This window comes from Ovis aries, chromosome 9, assembly GCF_016772045.2.
Source record: "Ovis aries strain OAR_USU_Benz2616 breed Rambouillet chromosome 9, ARS-UI_Ramb_v3.0, whole genome shotgun sequence".
Taxonomy (NCBI): Eukaryota; Metazoa; Chordata; class Mammalia; order Artiodactyla; family Bovidae; genus Ovis; species Ovis aries.
The window spans coordinates 68,095,699-68,115,750 of NC_056062.1; the positions used below are offsets into that span (position 1 = coordinate 68,095,699).

The 20,052-nt window shown below is 36.6% G+C and overlaps 1 protein-coding gene and 1 long non-coding RNA gene across 4 annotated transcripts in view; one reads left to right on the forward strand and one right to left on the reverse strand.

Annotated features, from left to right (window-relative positions):
• The window catches only part of NUDCD1 (NudC domain containing 1), a 91,739-nt gene extending 86,858 nt beyond the window's left edge, over window positions 1-4,881 (forward strand). For both annotated transcript variants that reach the window (XM_004011783.5, XM_012183961.4), the window contains 2 exons: window positions 92-251; window positions 2,520-4,881. In XM_004011783.5, coding sequence (XP_004011832.2) covers window positions 92-251; window positions 2,520-2,812 — 453 coding nt within the window. In that variant the 3' untranslated portion in view covers window positions 2,813-4,881. The remainder of the gene's footprint in view (window positions 1-91; window positions 252-2,519) is intronic.
• The window catches only part of LOC121820349 (uncharacterized), a 151,650-nt gene that overhangs the window by 32,358 nt on the left and 99,240 nt on the right, over window positions 1-20,052 (reverse strand). The window lies entirely within an intron of this gene.

The window sequence follows — 20,052 nt, forward strand, 5'->3', positions numbered from 1 at the left end:
AGTTCTGTGTGTCAGTTGTCATCATTATTATTAATTACAATAATTTGTTGTTGAATAAATTTTTTTTTTTTTTGGTCACCTTTAATTTTAGGTGAATCTTGGAAGCAACCAGTACCTTTTCTCTGTCATAGTGGATCCTAAAGAAATGCCCTGCTTCTGTTTGCGCCATGATGTTGATGCCTTGCTCTGGCAGCCACACTCCAGCAAACAAGATGATATGTGGGAGCATATTGCAACCTTCAATGCTTTAGGTATAAGCAAGCTCTTTGACAACCTTTGACGTTATATCAAAAATTAGTCTTTTTTTTTTTTTTTCTAAGTTTCTTTTTTTGGTTTGTTTAAATTTGAGCTGTCCTAATTACAGTTGGATTGACTTGTGCTATAATTTGGTTGCTTGTACATAGTTGATGAATGTTAGTACTTTTGGAACAGGACTAATTTGTTCTTATGTTTGTGCAGAAGATCAGCACAAAGTAGAAATCAGAGTGTTTATCTAACCACTTGAATCATTCTGATAAATTACTTGCTTATTCCAGCTAAGCTACAGAGTATTAGAATATGAACAAGGGGCTTGGCAGTACCCTACATGGAACTTGTATTCAGGTTTCTTGAGAGTAGTCTTCAGTAATCATAGAATTGCTCTAAGGTTAAAAAGCACATTAGGAGACATCTTTCATGGAACTTAAGTGTGAAACAGAGCCATTATAATACAAACACTTAGGGAAAATGGTGATGCAGAAATGAAATTTATTCTGTAGGATAAAAGGGAAATACTGGTAGGGCTTGAAACATTTTGAACTACATAATTGTAGACTTATGCAATAATTGATTTGATGTCAAAATACATTAGTATTGTGTGGGAGAAATTTTTTATATGAATTAACCACAGCTATTGCTTTATCAAAAGGTTATTTTAAACTGCCAGCAGGAAGTAAAACTATGCATTTTGATTGCTATATATGCACAACCCTAATTATAGAAGATATTTTTTCGATTGTCCCTTATAGTTAGTAATATAGACTGTTAAAGTGGTTAATTTAGACTCCAAATGGATTTTTATGACCTGAAATAGTTTGATTGAATAATTTCTAGCCTTTCTACTAAAATTCCTGATTTTTTATTTTAAGTAAGAGGAAAGCTTTACCTTAATTTTCAGATCCTTCTTTTGTATCCCTAAATCCTAGTTTAGTGGAATTCTATTATGCTTGAGTTAAATCAACATTATATTAGATATGTAGTCTTGAGATGTTATATACATTAATTTGGCAAGATTAGCCTGGAGAGTTAATTCTAGGGTCTCAAATAGGTGTCTGTATCCTTCTACTTTTTCATCCTCAGTTCAGTTGCTCAGTTGTGTCCGACTCTTTGCAACCCCATGAATTGTAGCACGCCAGGCCTCCCTGTCTATCACTCAGACTCAATCCATCGAGTCAGTGATGCCATCCAGCCATCTCATCCTCTGTCGTCCCCTTCTGCTCCTGCCCCCAATCCCTCCCAGCATCAGAGTCTTTTCCAATGAGTCTACTCTTTGCATGAGGTGGCAAAGTACTGGAGTTTCAGCTTTAGCATCATTCCTTCCAAAGAAATCCCAGGGCTGATCTCCTTCAGAATGGACTGGTTGCATCTCCTTGCAGTCCAAGGGACTCTCAAGCCCTGCCTAATTTTTAAAAAACCTTCATTCATCTGCCTGTGCTCATGGTTCCTCTGGTCATTCATTGTTTGATGAGGTCTCAATTTATATTAATGTTATATGCCCTCTCTCAGGTTTTAACATTCATTCAGTAATCATATACCAACCTGAAAATTGCCGATTTATACCTTAGAATATAAAAGCCCTTTTAAGCTCTAAAGATAAATTTTGAAAAGATTGTTTTTTCAAAGATTAGTTTTCAAAGGTTGTCCTAATGGAATTTTAAAATTAAATATTTGAATTTTCTCTTTGATTTTGTTTTGATCTGAAAGCTCTACTTCTGAGAGGTGAAGTACAACAAATCCTGTTACAGTGTTGGTGTTGATTATAAAAATACCACCAATAATATACAAACTGAGAATGCATTATGCACACACTCCTGAAATAACTTTGTAATAACATCCTCTAAACATTTTCCCATTTATTTGGTAAGAAAAAAAAAAAGGTACCATAATGCCATCTCTGTGATTGATGTACTCAGTTGTTAAATTGTCTTTTAAAGATATTTTGGCATGTATTTAATGTGTTAGATTTTTTTGTTTTAATTATTTCTGGAAATTATATGGGAACCATGTTGTACTTTTCTTGAAGAGATGAATGAAACACTTGTTCTTAGGAATTAGTGCTTTGTTTTTGCACCATTTGGGAAAGATTAATTGTGGCTAGTCATTAATGGTTCAGAATGTAACTGTTGTTGAATATCTGTGGTGTAGATTTTTAGTCATTTCAATTTGTAATAAAATTAATGAAATAGTAAATGTTAAATTACCATTTTTTCCCTTCTGTTTAATATATAGTTTTTCTTTTTTTGTCTCATATTTCTTGGCAGGCTATGTCCAAGCATCGAAGAGAGACAAAAAATTTTTTGCCTGTGCTCCAAATTACTCCTATGCAGCCCTTTGCGAGTGCCTTCGACGAGTTTTCATCTACCGTCAGCCCACGCCCATGTCTACTGTACTTTACAATAGGAAGGAAGGCAGGCAAGTAGGGCAGGTTGCTAAGCAGCAAGTAGCAAGCCTAGAAACCAATGATCCTATTTTAGGCTTTCAAGCAACAAATGAGAGATTATTTGTCCTCACTACCAAAAACCTCTTTTTAATAAAGGTAAATACAGAAAATTAATTCCTCTAACACGTTGGCTTCTCTGTACTGCCAAAGTATTCAGTGGTAGCTGGAAGGCTGAACAGTTTTGCTATAATCTGTTAAGTTTTACTGTGTTAAATAAAATTACCTTGTATGAATTTTTTTAAGGATATTGGAAATATATTTGCAATTTATGGGTCTATAAAAGCTATGGAATGAAGCTGCAAATTTAGAGAAGACAGCTTCTGTAAAAAATGATAATGTTAGCAAGTATAATTTTTAAAAACAGACTAGAATCTCATCTTTTATATGAAAGATGTACAGTTCATTGTTTAAACAAAAATATTTATCATGTACTCTGTTTGCTGATATAGTTTCTACTTCTATACCAATAGGATAATAGTTCACATGTTGATTCTTGTAATTTTAAATGGACCGAATAGCTGGAGTAGAGGGGGATATATAACAGGTACAGCAGGTCTAATATTGTTAAAGTTTGCTGAAGAGACCTGAGGTGTTTTTTCAAAATAAGTATAGCTTTAACTTTCATAAATCCACTTGGTCTTCCACAGAATAGATAGAGATGATAGGTTCTATCTATAAAGTATAGCTCTTACCCATTGCTATATAATAAACCACTCCAAAACTCTAGTGGTTTAAAACAGGATATTTTGTAATTTTTCATTGTTCAGTGATTTGACTGTCTCTGTTCTGCATGGCCTCTCCTTCTCCAATAAGCTAGACTGTGTTTTTTCCCATAACAGAGAAAACATTACAAGAGAGCAATTCCCTAATGTTCAAGAGTTTATCAAGCCTGTGCTTGCATCGTATTTGCTCATCTTCAGTTGAACAAAGCAAGTAGCCAAGTCTAGAGTCAGTGTGAGAGGTGAGCATACAAGGGTACAGATAGCAGGTGGAATGATTCACTGGAAGCCATTACTATAACAGTTTACCATACAAATCATAATTTATCCTTGTAGTTCTCCCTGTAGTTCTACAGTTTAAAAAGTAATCCTATTTATACATTAAATATGTCTTGCCATGAATTTTAGTTTCTTACATTATTTTCTTGGATTTTTTTTTGGTGTGCATTTACCTGGGAAATTGTTGACTTTTATACCATTTTTGTATGCTTCTTACATTAAGTGTCAAATTAACTTTTATAATAGGAAAATTGAGATTTTAGTATGAGACAGTAAAGAAAAGAGATATAAGATCGGAAACATTTGTTCCTTGCCTATCTAGACAAGTGTTTGGCTGGATTAAATTTTAGTGAAAAAAGGAAAAATAAGTTTGAGAGACAGAAAGAGAGGAAAAAGATGGGGATTACATTCATGTTTCAACACTTTGTCAGAATGCATTTTCCTGGAGAGAAGTATTGGGATACTTGATACAAAGTTTGGGAAAGGCCTAAGAACTGGTAGTGACAGTGGAGTCCTGATAGTGCTTTTAATACCAGGAAAGAGACAGATTGCTATCAAGCACCATGAGATCATGAACGGGGGGGGGGGCGGGCAGCGGAATATATGGCTGGACCAAAAAATAAACTGGTGATATTTCCAGAACTTTTTAGTATCACTGTAAAATTTAGTGAAACAAAAGATTATTTAGATAGTGAACTATTAAAAGCTTTTGTTATGTGACAGATTTAAGTTTTCTTTAAAATTTACCTCGAAGATCATAAACACTCTTAAATTTAAGAAAAAGGCAGATTAATGTGGTGCTTAACCATATGACTATATATATAAATATATGCAAATTTCCATATGGTAATCAATTTTCTTCCCTTTGTATATGTTATTTTTAACGTGATTAATGTTGAATTGAAACCTATCAGGATTATTCATCCTAAATATTTGTGCATATTGGTCTATGTTGAGAGTAATAGGTTTAGAGCAGTGATTCCAAGCCATGTGTTCTCAAAATGTTTCAAGAATTCCACATTTAAACTCAAATTAAACAAATTTAAACAATGTTTTAGTATTTAAATGAAGTATATACAAGTGCTATGAATGTAGTACCTTGTGTTTTACTGATTTTACTATAAATTATAAATGGGAATTTTATATACTATTTATGATAGTAATAAAATAATTTTGTGTTTTTCATATGGAGTCATTTAACAGTGTTCATTATATCAACATGTTTAGTAGGCATCAGCTAGCTGTGTATGAAAACATATTCTCAGTGCTAAGAATAATACAGTGTTAAGTTAAAAACAAAAAGTCTAGTGATTTCTAGGTGAAGTTTCTCTTTGAGTGAAAAAGTAGGTGGGAGATTTGTGAAGCTTGTTGTATTTGAAAGACGTTTAACCAGGGATGGAACCCATACAAGAACAGACAAAATTTGAGTTGGCAGTGGAAAGGGTCAGAAAGAGGATAATGAAGTCAAGAAATTAACCAAAGAAAAGGATCATAAGAGACTACTATGAACAATTCATAACACCAACAACTTTGTAACATAGAAAATGTATAAATTCCTAAAAACATATAACCTACCAAGACTGAATCATGAGGAAATAGAAAATCTGAACAGACTAATTTACTAGTAGAGTGTTATCCAAAACCTCCCAACAAAAGACCAGGACCAGATGACTTCACTGATGAATTCTGGTGAACATTTAAAGAATTAATTCTACCCAAATTCTTCCAAAAAGTAGAAGAGGAGGGAACCCATCTAAACTCATTTGAGATGGCCAGCACTACCCTGATACGAGAACTATACCAGGATACCACAAATAAAGAAACTTAGAGGCCAGTATCCATGGTGAACATAGATACAAAAATCCTTAATAAAATACTAGCAAACCAAATTCAGCAATACATCAAGTGGGATTTATTCCAGAGATGTCAGGATGATTCAGTATCTGCTTATCAATGTGATCCACCACTTTAATTTAATGAAGGATAAAAATTATACAGTTAATAGGAACAGAAAAAGCATTTGACAAATTTCAACATCCATTTATGATAAAAATTCTCAATAAAGTGGGTTTAGAGGGAACATACCTCAACATAATAAAGGCCATATATTTGACAAGCCTACAGCTAACATCATACTTGATGGTAAAAAATTTTTTTTCTGCTACAGTCAGGAATAAGACAAGGATGCCTACTCTTAACACTTTTATTCAACATAATATTGGAAATCCTACCCATAGCAATTAGGTAAAAGAAAAGGCATCCAAGTTGGAAAGGAAGAAGTAAAACTGTTACTGTCTACAGATGCTATGATAAAGACTCCACCAAAAAAACACTTAAATCCAATGACTTAGGTAAAGTTGGAGGTGGAGATAGAAAAATCAGTATACAAAAATCTGTTGAGTTTCTGTACACTGATAACAAACTATCAGAGAAATAAGATAATCTCACTTACAATTGTGTTAAAAAAAATATTACAAATAAATTTAGCTAAGGAGATGAAAGACGTGTACACTGGAAACTGTAAGACATTAATGAACAAAATTGATGAAGACACAAATAAATACAAAGGTATTGGATGCTTGTGGATTAGAAGCAGTTGCTACTCAAAGCAATCTATAGCTTTAATTCAATCCCTATTAAAGTTCTAATGGGATTTTTCACAAAAATAGAGCCAACCTGAAATTTATATAGAACCGCAAAAAGCCAAAGCACTCAACACATCATTGACTGGAGATGTACTAATGTGGTTTTAGAGAGTGATTTAGAGATTTAGTGATTAGTGATTTAGAGATTATTGTGCAAAGTTGTTAGAGCTTAAAATTGATCAAGGGTTCATTATACAGTCACATTTTGCTCCGTTAGGTTTTTGTTCCAGTCTTGTATACAGTATAAACGTAAAATTCTCAGAATTGACACAATGCAAAATTTTGTGTGAAGAATTTTAAGTGAATTTTATGCAGATACTTTGTCCGAGCAGCATACATACTAGTATTTCAGAAGGTGAAAGCTCTTCACAATATAGTTCTGATTCAGACAGTGTGAACATTAGACCAACAAAATCACAAAAAACTTTAGTGATTGATTCTGATACGTAAAGTGAAAACACTCTCACAGTGTTGGAGAGTGCTTCTCTGCTTTCGTAGAAGAGTAGATTAAAGACATTTTACAAAAATTAGAAAACTTTACAGGTGTCAGGTGTAACTGTTGAATGTAATAACCCCAAAAGTGTTGGTGAAATAACAAAATTACTTTTTGGTCAGCTAAAATAAAAATCACTGGCCACAGGTGTTAGTTTGTGCAAAAATTCCCTGGTCAATAATGAATTATGACAAACAGGTCAGGTGGAGGCATCATGCTCCCTGATTTCAAACTGTGTTAAAAAGCTGTGGTAATCATAATAGTATCATGTTGGCATAAAAACAGAAACAAAGATCAATGAAACAGACTAAAAAGCCCAGAAATAAGCCCACCCATATATGGTCAACTAATTTACAACAAAAGAGCCAAAAATATACAAAGGGGAAAGGACAGTTTCTTCAGTACATGGTTTTGGCAAAACTGGATATTCACATTCACTGTCTTATTTATACACAGTAGCTCAAGACAGACTAAAGTCTTGAATATATGATCTGAAACCATAAAAATCCTGGACGAAAACGTAGGTACTCAGCTCCTTGACATCAGTCTCAGTGATGGGGTTTTTTTTTTGGATTTGACACCAAAATCAAAGGCCACAAAAGCAAAAATAAACAAGTGGAATTACATAAAACTAAAAAGCTTCTGCAGAATAAAAGATACCATCAATACAATGAAAAGGCAACCTACTGAATGGGAGAAAATATTTGCAAATCATGCATCTGATAAGGAGTTAATATCCAAAATAACTTACAGAACTCAAAAGTTTAAAATCCAATTAGAAAATGAGCAGAAGATCTGAATATATTTCAAAAGAAGACATACAAATGGTCAACAGATACATGAAAAGGAGTTCAGCGTCACTAATTATCAGGGAAATGCAAATCAAGACCATCATGAGCTATCACCTCACACCTATCAGAATGGCTATTATCAAAAAGACAGGAAATGTGTCAGTAAGGAAGTAGAGAAAAGGGAACTCTAGTGCACTGTTGGTGGAAATGTGTGAAAAGTAACATGGCTCCTCAATCAAAAGTAGAACTTCCATATAATCCAGCAAATCTACTTGTGGGTATTTATCTGAAGGAAACAAAAACTAACTCAAAAAGATACATACCCATGTGTTCAATAAAAAACAACAGGATAATCTGTGTTCCTTTCCAAGGCAAACCATTCAACATCACAGTAATCCAAATCTATGCCCCAACCACTGATGCCAAAGAAGCTGAAGTTGATCAGTTCAATGAAGACCCACAAGACCTCCTAGAACTAATACCCCCAAAAGATGTCCTGTTCATCATAAGGGATTGGAATGGAAAAGTAGAAAGTCACGAGATACCTGGAGTAACAGGCAAGTTTGGCCTTGGAATACAAAATGAAGCAGGACAAAGGCTAACAATTGTGCCAAGAGAATGCACTGGTCATGGCAAACACCATTTTTCAACAGCACGAGAGATGACTTTACACATGGACATCACCAAATGGTCAATACCAAAATCAGACTGATTACATTCTTTGTAGCCAAAGATGGGAGAAGCTGTATACAGTCAGCAAAAACAAGACCTGGAGCTGACTGTGGCTCAGATCATGAGCTCTTTATTGAAAAATTCAGGCTTCAACTAAAGAAAGCAGGGAAAAACACTAGGCCAGGCAGGTACAACTTAGATCTCCTATGAATGTACGGTGGAGGTGACGAATAGATTCAAGGGATTTGATCTAGTAAACAGTGCCTGAAGAACTGTAGGCAGAGATTCGTAATTTGGTCAGGAGGCAGTAAACAAAGCCATCCCAAAGAAAAATAAATGTAAGAAGGTTAAGTGGGCTGAGGAGGCTTTACAAGTAACTGAGGAAAGAATAGAAGCAAAAAGCAAGGGAGGAAGGGAAAGGTACACCCAACTAAATGCAGAGTTCCAGAGAACAGCAAGGAGAGACAAGAAGGCATTCTTCAACAAACAATGCAAAGAAATAAGGGAAAGAATGGAAGGGGAGAGACTAAAGATGTCTTCAAGTAAATTAGAAATATCAGAGGAACATTTCATCCAAAAATGGGTACAATAAAGGACAGAAATTAGGTGAAGACCTAATAGAAGCAGAGGAGATCAAGAAGAGATGAAAGAATACATAAAAGAACTGTACAAAAGAGATCTTAATGACCCTTGTAACCATGATGGTATGGTCACTCATCCAGAGCCAAACATTCTAGAGTGTGAATGGGCCTTAGGGAGCACTGATTGAGTGAGTGAAGTCACTCAGTCATGTCCAACTCTTTGCGACCCCGTGAACTGTAGCCCACCAGGCTCCTCTGTCCATGGGATTCTCCAGGCAAGAATGCTGGAGTGGGTTGCCATTTCCTTCTCCAGGGGATCTTCCCGACCCAGGGATCGAACCCAGGTCTCCTGCCTTGCAGACAGACGCTTTAACCTCTGAGCCACCAGCACTACTTCCAATAAAGCTAGTGGAGGTGATGTAATTCCAGTAAAGCTGTTTAACATCCTTAAAGATGATGCTGTTAAAAGTGCTGCCCTCAATGATATCAACAAATTTGGAAAACCTAGCGGTGGCCATAGAACTAAAAAAAATCAATATTCATCCCAGTTCCCAAGAAGGGCAGTAGTAAAGAATGTTGAAACTGCTGGACAGTTGTACTCATCTCCCATTCTAGTAAGGTTTTGCTCAAAATCCTGCACGCTAGGCTTAAGCCTTATGTGAACCAAGAACTTCCAGATGTCTCACCTGCGTTTAGAAAAGGCAGAGGAACCAGAGATCAAATTACCAACATTTACTGGATCATAGCGAAAGCAAGGGAATTCCAGAAAAACATCTACCTCTGTTTCATTGACTATACTAAAGCCTTTGACTGTGTGGATCATAACAAACTGTGGAAAATTCTTAAAGAGATGGGAATACGGCCCCTTTACCTGTCTCCTGAACAGGTCAAGAAGCAACAGTTAGAACCTTATATGGAACAACTGACTGGTTCAAAATTGAGAAAGGAGTACAACAAGGCTATTTATTGTCACCCTGTTTGTCTAACTTACATGCAGAGCATATCATGTGAAATGCCAACTGAATAAGGTACAAGCTGGAATAAAGATTGCCAGGTGAAATATCAGCAACTTCAGATATGTGGATAATACCACTCTAACGGCAGAAAGTGAAAAGGAACTAAGAATTTCTCAATGAGGGTGAAAGAGGAGAGTGGCAAAGCTGGCTTAAAACTCAATATTAAAAAAACTAAGATCATGGCATCTGACCCTATCACTTCATCACTTAATGGCAAATAAAAGGGGAAAAGGTAGAAGCAGTGACAATTTCCTCTTCTTGGGCTCTAGAAATCATGGTGGATGGTGACTGCAGCCATGAATTAGAAGACAGTTGCTTCTTGGCAGGAAAACTATGACAAGCCTAGACAGGGTATTAAAGAGTAAAGACATCACTTTGCCAACAAAGGTCTGTATAGTCAAGGCTGTGGTTTTTCCAGAAGTCATGTATGGATGTGAGAGCTAGACCATAAAGAATGCAGAGCACTGAATAATTAATGCTTTCAAACTGTGATGCTGGAGAACACTCGTGAAGAGTCCCTTGGACAGCAAGGAGATCAAACCAGTCAATCTTAAAGGAAATCAACCCTGCATACTGATTGAAAGGACTGATGCTGAGGCTCTGATACTTTGGCCACCTGATGTGAACAGCTGACTCATTGGAAAAGACCCTGATGCTGGAGAAAATTGAAGACAGAAGGAGAAGAGGGCAACAGAGGATGAGATGGTTGGATGGCATCAGCAATTCAATGAATGTGAACTTAAGCAAGCTCCAGGAGATGGTGAGGGATAGGGAAGCCTGGTGTGCTATCCATAGGGCTGCAAAGAGACGGACCTGATTTGACAACTGAACAACAGCTACCCCCATGTTCATGATAACCAAGATATAAAAACAGCTACATGCTCACTGATGGATGAATGAATAGCTTTTTAAAATGGCATGTATCTGTTTACTATATGGCATAACTACATACACACACACACACACACACACGTATATATATGCTTCCCCGGTGACTCAGTGGTAAGGAACCCGCCTGTAGTGCAGAAGGCTTGCAGGAGACATGGATTTGATGCCAGGGTCAGGAAGATCCCCTTGAGAAGGAAATGGCTACCCACTCCAGTATTCAATTCAGTTCAGTTCAGTCACTCAGTCATGTCTGACTCTGTGTGACCCCCTGAATCGCAGCACGCCAGGCCTCCCTGTCCATCACCAACTCCCGGAGTTCACTCAGACTCACGTCCATCAAGTCAGTGATGCCATTCGGCCATCTCATCCTGTGTCGTCCCCTTCTCCTCTTGCCCCCAATCCCTCCCAGCATCAGGGTCTTTTCCAATGAGTTAACTCTTCACATCAGGTGGCCAAAGTATTGGAGTTTCAGCTTTACCATCAGTCCTTCCAAAGAACACCCAGGACTGATCTCCTTTAGAATGGGCTGGTTGGATCTCCTTGCAGTCCAAGGGACTCTCAAGAGTCTTCTCAAACACCACAGTGCAAAAGCATCAATTCTTCGGCGCTCAGCTTTCTTCACAGTCCAACTCTCACATCCATACAATGACTACTGGAAAAACCATAGCCTTGACTGTCTGAGGTTATTGATATTTCTACCAGCATCGATTCCATTATTACTGCCTGGGAAATCCCATGGACAGAGGAGCCTGGTGGGCCACAGTCCGTGGGGTCTCAAAAGAGTTGGAAACTACTGAGCGACTAAACAACAGCAAATATATATATGTATATAAAATATATATCAGCAGTAAAAAAGGAAATCTTGCCACCTGAGAAAAGATGCATGGATCTTGAGGGCATTATGCTAAGTGCAATAAATTGGACAAAGACAAATTATCTCACTTCTGTGTGGAATTTAAAAACACAGACATACAAACCAAAACCGAACTCAGATACGTAGAACAGAATGGTGGGTACCAGCAGAGGGGGTGGGGTGAGGTGGGGTATTTGAATGGATGAAGGGGATCAAAAGGTACAAACTTCTATTTATAAAATATTAAGTCCGGGCAATGTAACATACAGCATGGCAACTATAGTTAATAACACACTGCTTGCTTGAAACTTGCTAAGTAGATCTTAAAAGTTCTTATTAAAAGAAAAGAATTGTAACTATATGTTGTAACAGATGTTAATGATCCTTATTGTGATTGTTTTGCAATATATACAAATATCAAATTATGTTGTACATCTGAAACTAATATATGTTAATTTTAAAAATAAGCTTGAAAACAATCTGCAGAATATTTAACTGAGTTATAATTCAGCTGTCACATAAAGGAAAACATGCCTAAGGGATGACCCTAGGGCAGGCAGGGTTAATGGCTGCTGGGGCAGGGCTCTCCAAGGGGACTCTTCCACTTGGGATCCAGAGATTCCCAGCCCACTGGGAAGACAGGTCAGCAATGACTGTAACACAATTAAGAACTGCACTGGGGTCCTTGGTGGTGTGAAGTAAAGGAAGGTGAGGTGCCCGGGAGCTACCTGTGGACTGGCAGGGTCTAGTTTCTGCTGCTGCTGCTACTGCTGCTAAGTCGCTTCAGTCGTGTCTGACTCTGTGTGACCCCATAGACGGCAGCCCACTAGGCTCCTCTGTCCCTGGGATTCTCCAGGCAAGAACACTGCAGTGGGTTGCCATTTCCTTCTCCAAAGCATGAAAGTGAAAGTGAAGTCACTCAGTCGTGCCCAACTCTTAGTGACTCCATGGACTGCAGCCTACCAGGCTCCTCCATCCATGGGATTTTCCAGCAAGAGTACTGGAGTGGGGCGCCATCACCTTCTCCGAGTTTCTGCTCGCCCACCTCGTGGTTCTATTCTCTCCTTCCTCACAGTCTCTGCCTCCTCACAGACTGCCTTCTAGCTCTGCCTTGTTCTTCCTGATAACCAGTAAAAATGTCAGGTGTTGATTAAGGAAACTCACCATTTTATATCCACAGCCTGATACAGGTCTTAATGTATAATAAGTATTTAATATATGTGTTAGATAACTGATTTTTAAAAAAGAAACTAAGAATGGTTAACAGTATTAATGCTTTGAAGTATGTTACAACTATCATATTTCTACCTAGAATGAAAATTACAGGTTAAATCATCATTGCACAGGTGTTTCTAACATTTTCTGATTATAGAGATGAGAACAAAGTATTATGTGTGGCACATAATAAATAAAATTGGTATTACTGATAACTGGAAGAATGTTTTCTTAGTACTAAGTGTGTCTTACTGAACAAGTGATAGCAGCTGAGCTAGTAAAATTAGGCCTAATGATGAGATGTTGGAGTAATAAGTGCGAAGTAAGCCCTTATAAAATTAGTATGAAACAAAAATAGATAAAAACAACCAAGCCAACTAGATATCAGGATATGTGTATAAAGTAGTAATTAAATGAGGTGGTATAATCACATGAATAAACATATTCACATTTAATTTTTATTTACTTATTAGAAGGAAATGTTTATAACCTCAAGGTTGAAAAGGTCTTAAGACCCAGAAAACAAAAATCAAGTTGGGGAAAAGATGAATGAATTCAGTCATTATAAAATGTAAAATTTCTTTATGAACTGTTCTACTAACAGTGGTAAAAGATCAGCAACCGAGAGAAGATATTTGCAGTGCATGATATATGAGGGTAAAATCTAGAATATAAAGTGAATTACTATTAATAATAAAAAGGAAACAATAGAAAAACATGCAGAAGAAAGAACAGTCAACAGGAAAAGAAAGATGGCCAATACAATTTTTAAAATATGCCTAGTCTTCCAAGTAATCAGAGAAATATGTAAAAAATGTTCAAGTTTTGTAGAAAATATCAGCCAGGGTATAGGAAAATGGGGTCTTTCCTATACTGTTGCAGGGCGGCGGGGGTGGAGAATGGTATAAATAGGTACATGTGAAGGACATTTGAAAGTATGTATGAAAATTTTTTAAAAAAATGCATTCTCTACAATCCCAGCAGGACTATCAAAACATTTAGCATGTAGATAGGGAGATCAGTATCAGGGTATACAGGCAGCAATATTTACATTAAAACTTTGGAGGAATCTAAATGATCCTCATTAGGGGAATGACTAAATTGTTGAATTCATCTCAGTTGAATCCTATATACTAGTGTTTATAAGACGACTTTGGTTAAATCCCTCTTTATGAGTCTGAAAACTTCTGACACGCATATATAAGGAATGTTTTTTTTTTTCCTTTTCTCACGAAAGATGGAAGTCAATTCTAATATATTGACCATTGATATATTGTAATATATCAATTTACAAGATTTGTGTGCTGTTTTCCAAGAAAATAAGTACTCCTGTGAGAAGTCTTGGTTCATAAAAACATGTTTTTCTTATCTTTAATGCATCTATTAGAAAATAAGAGGAAAACACCCCTTAGTACCTGAAAGAGAACAAGAAAATTGAGATGAATATCACCTGGGTTCCAGAGTTTCTATCATGGGAAGGAAAAGGAGCCACCCTTTCACTTTGCTTTCAGCAAGTATTTGGGGTTTAAAAGCAGGCAAGTCACGTTTCAAGAGAAGTTACTTGTGTTGGATCCATTGCCAGCCACATCCGTCCTGTATCCCACCCGTCCTTCCCTCCAGCAGACGAGCCCAAGCACGTGTTATGTCTGTGTGTCAGAATGCAAGAGGGCAAGGTCAATTGCACAAGCGTTTTTCAAGCTTCTGCTCATGTCACATTTTCTAACATCATATTGGTCAAAGCAAATCATAGTTAATTCCAAGTCAGAGTGGAGTAGTCTGCAAAGTTATGTGGCAAAGACATGAATATGGAAGAGGTAAAAAACTGGAAATATTTCTGACATCTTCCACATGTATCCATACTATTTCCCAGCAATATCACTGACTTCTAAGCATTTTCCCACCCTGCTTCTTAGCATACACAAATTCGTATGGCACAGTGGAGCAGAAAAATCAGGTTGCTCTTGGCCGGAAGTGACCTTGGCTATCCAAGGGCCTAAATATCTAGGCAACTGGTAACCTATTGGCAGCACAATGATGTAAAGTCTATAAATAGGTGTGTGCTTACATCTAAAGACTACCAATTATGGTTAAGTGCTATACTCAATCTCAAGGGAAAAAATCAAAATTATTGATAAAAAATTTAATTTAGGAAAATATACTGGGCCATTTAGACCAGAAACCTATAATTATTACTATTTCAAATGGACATATATATTTAGCACTATATAAGCTTTTAAAATAAATTTTGTTGAAGTATAATTTGCACACAATAAACTATGCCCATTTAACTTATACAGTTGAATCATTTTAAATATAGCTAAGTATGTATTTTGATTTAAAAGTATTCATCTGTAATGATAATATATATTTTATGTATATTCATGAAGCCACTGCTATAAAATTAGTTGGAGTGGCCATATTAATATCACATGAAATCAGTTTCAGGTCAAATAATACCAGGGATAAAGAAAGTCATTTCATGATAATGCAAAGATTAGTCATTTAAGAGGACATAATTCTAAATGTTTATACCCCTAAAATAACATAGTGTCAAATGCAAAAAGTAAAGACTGGTAAAATAGTGTCAAATGCAAAAAGTAAAGACTGGTAAAACTACAGGAATAAACAGGCAAGTCAACATTTATAGTTGGCGATCTAAATACCTTTCTTTCAATTATTGATAAGTAGAAAGTCAGCAAGGATATAGAAAATTCAAAATAACACTGTCAACCAACTTGACCTGATTGACATTTACAGAAAGCATTACCAAATAACAGAATAACATTCTTAGTATTCTTAAGAATAAACATTCTTAAGGGCAAACTTATATTTATCAAAGTCATATTCTGGGTCAAAATTCTCAATAAATCAAAAATGTCATACAAAGTATGTCCTCTGAGCAAAACAGAATTAAATTGGAAGTTAGTTACAGAAAGAACTCAGGGAAATCGCCAGATATTTAGAAACTACATAACATACTTCTAAATAGCTCAAAGAAGAAATCAAACAGTAATTAGAAAGTATTCAAAATGAATAAAAATAACATCAAAATGTGTGGTGCTGCTAAAGCAGTACTTAAGGGGAAACTTATAGCACCAAATGCTTTTATTAGAAGAGAGATTTCAAATCAATAACCTTAGCTTTCACTTTAAGAAACTAGAAAAGGAAGAGTAAACTCAACCTAGAGTAAGTGGTAAAAAACATAATAATATAGAGTAGAAGTCAGTGAAACAGGAAACAAAACATTTGAGGAAATCAGTGAAACCAAAAGTTGGTTCATTGAAAAGACTGAAGAAATGAATAAATATTTAGCCAGATCAGGAATAAAAGAGAGAAGATAAAAATGATCAATAATAGCAATGAGAGGTGAATGAAATCAGTACAAATTCTACAAATATTTAAATATGAGCAACTTTATACCAATAATTTAGACAACTTAGAAAATATGCACAAATTCTTTTAAAAGACACCAATGACCAAAGCTCAGTCAAGAAGACATAGGTAACTTGAATTGCTTTATATCTATTTTTAAAATGGAATTTGTAGTTAAGAAACTTCCCACAAAGATTCACAGACCCGATGGCATGAAAGGTAAATTGTGCCAAACATTTGAAGAAGAAATATCAATTTTACACAAATTTCTTCTAGAAAATTGAAGAAGGAATATGCACAAATTAATAGAGTTCTGCCAAGAGAACACATTGGTCATAGCAAACACCCTCTTCCAACAACACAAGAGAAGACTCTACACATGGACATCACCAGATGATCAACCCCAAAATCAGATTGATTATATTCTTTGCAGCCAAAGATGGAGAAGCTCTATACTGTCAGCGAAAACAAGACCGGGAGCTGACTGTGGCTCAGATCGTGAACTCCTTATTGCTAGATTCAGACTGAAATTGAAGACAGTGGAGAAAACCACTAGACCATTCAGGTATGATCTAAATCAAATTCCTTATTTGATTTATATATACAGTGGAAGTGAGACATAGATTTAAGGGACTAGATCTGATAGACTGCCTGATGAACTATGGATGGAGGTTCATGACATTGTACAGGAGACAGGGATCAAGACCATCGCCAAGAAAAAGAAATGCAAAAAAGCAAAATGGCTGGCTGAGGAGGCCTTACAAATAGCTGTGAAAAGAAGGGAACCGAAAAGCAAAGGTGAAAAGGAAAGATATAAGCATCTGAATGCAGAGTTCCAAAGAAGGGCAAGGAGAGAAGAAAGCCTTTCTCAGCCATCAATGCAAAGAAATAGAGGAAAACAACAGAATGGGAAAGACTAGAGATCCTTTCAAGAAAATTAGACATACCAAGGGAACATTTCATGCAAACATGGGCACAATAAAGGACAGAAATGGTATGGACCTAACAGAAGCACAGGATACTAAGAAGAGGTGGCAAGAATAAACAGAACTGTACAAAAAAGATCTTCATGACTCAGATAATCACGATGGTGTGATCACTCACCTAGAGCCAGACATCCTGGAATGTGAAGTCAAATGGACCTTAAAGCAGCACTACGAACAAAGCTAGTGAAGGTGATGGAATTCCAGTTGAGCTGTTTCAAATCCTGAAAGACGATGCCGTGAAAGTGCTGCACTCAATATGCCAGCAAATTTGGAAAACTCAGCAGTGGCCACAGGACTGGAAAAAGGTCAGTTTTCATTCCAATTCCAAAGAAAGGCAATGCCAAAGAATGCTCAAACTACCGCACAATTGCACTCATCTCACATGCTAGTAAAGTAATGCTCAAAATTCTCCAAGACAGGACTCAGCAGTATGTGAACCGTGAACTTCCTGATGTTCAAGCTGGTTTTAGAAAAGGCAGCGGAACCAGAGATCAAATTGCCAACATCTGCTGGATCATCAAAAAAGCAAGAGAGTTCCAGAAAAACATCTATTTCTGCTTTATTGACTATGCCAAAGCCTTTGACTGTGTGGATCACAATAAACTGTGGAAAATTCTGAAAGAGATGGGAATACCAGACCACCTGACCTGCCTCTTGAGAAATCTGTATGCAGATCAGGAAGCAACAGTTAGAATGGGACATGGAACAACAGACTGGTTCCAAATAGGAAAAGGAGTACATCAAGGCTGTATATTGTCACCCTGCTTATTTAATTTATATGCAGAATACATCATGAGAAATGCTGGGCTGGAGGAAGCACAAGCTGGAATCAAGATTGCGGGAGAAATATCAACAACCTCAGATATGCAGATGATATCACCCTTATGGCAGAAATTGACGAAGAACTAGAGAGACTCTTGACGCAAGTGAAAGGAGAGTGAAAAAGTTGGCTTAAAGCTCAACATTCAGAAAACGAAGATCATGGCATCTGATCACCACTTTATGGCAAATAGATGGGGAAACAGTGGAAACAGTGGCTGACTTTTATTTTTCTGGGTTCCAAAATCACTACAGATTGTGACTGCAGCCATGAAAATAAATGATGCTTATTCCTTGGAAGGAAAGTTGTGACCAACCTATATAGCATATTCAAAAGCAGAGACATTACTTTGCCGACTAAGGTCCGTCTAGTCAAGGCTATGGTTTTTCAAGTGGTCACGTATGGATGTGAGAGTTGGACTATAAAGAAAGCTGAGTGCTGACAAATTGATGCTTTTGAACTGTGGTGTTGGAGAAGACTCTTGAGAATCTCTTGGACTGCAAGGAGATCCAACCAGTCCATTCTAAAGGAGATCAGTCCTGGGTGTTCATTGGAAGGAATGATGTTGAAGCTGAAACTCCAATACTTTGGCCACCTGATGTGAAGAGTTGACTCATTGGAAAAGACCCTCATGCTGGGAAAGATTGAGGGCAGGAGGAGAAGGGGACGACAGAGGATGAGATGGTTGGAATGCATCACCGACTTGATGGACATAGGTTTGGGTGAACTCCAGGAGTTGGTGATGGACAGGGAGGCCTGGCTTGCTGCGGTTCATGGGGTCCTAGAGAGTCGGACTTGACTGAGCAACTGAACTGTACTGATTCTATGAGGCCAACATTTCTCTGATACCAAAATCAGGCAAGGATATACAATAAAAGCAATAGACCTGCATGAACCTGAATGCAACAATTCAGAACACAAGTTTAGCAAAATAAAAAATAATATAAAGGTAATAAGAGGGACAATACACCATGACTAGGTGGAGATTATCCGAGCAGTGCAAGTTTGGTTTAATGTTTGAAATACATTGCAATGAAATTTATCATTTCAATAGACAAGAAGAAAAAATAAATGTAAGATCTTTCAGCAAATATAAAGAACACATTAAAGTCCAACATCCTTACTTACAAATCACAGCAAACTATAAATGAAAGAGAACTTGCCTGACCTGATAAAAGGCATTTACAGAAAGCTAGCAGCATCATACTTAATGAGGAAAAATTAAATGTCACCCTTCCTGCCTCTACTGTAAGGTTGAGAACAGGCCCAGAATGTCTGGTCACTGCTTCTATTCAACATGGTACAAAAGGTTCCAACCAGAGCTGTGAGGCAAGAAAAATAAAAGGAATCCAGATTGGAAAGGAAGTAAAGCACTCTATCCACAGGCGCCACGATCATTTATGAAGGAAATCATCTGAAATTTATTTAAAATAAAAACCATTGGAATGATAAGTGAGTTTATCAAAGTTGTAGGAAATAAGATCCATATATAAAATTCAATTGCATTTCTATATATAGCAACAACCAGAAACTGACAGTATAAAAAATAGCACTTCAAATAGCACAGTGTTCATAAATCAGTAGAGTTGATATTGATAAGATGTAGCCCCAAGTTCCTAAGTTTTTCGATAGATTCAGTGTGATTAATCCTAGTAGGCTTCCCCCCTCCCCCCTTCTTGGTAGAGTATGGTATTGCAAAGGATCTAGAATACCAAAAATAACAAAGAGTTCTTAGACTACCAGACGTTAGGCTTATTATAAAGCTAGTAATCAAGTCAATGAACAATGTTACATTAGGATCAAGATAGACCAATTGATCCACAGAACAGAGTCTAGATATAGATGGATAAATGAACACCTATGGCTAATTAATTTTACACAGAAATTAAGGATAATCTTTTCAACAAATGATGCTGGATCAATTGGATATCTATTTTCACCTTTGCAGTAGGCTGAAGAATAGTTACCCAAAGGTATTAGGTTCTAACCCCTATAACCTGTGAATATTACCTTATACAGAAAAA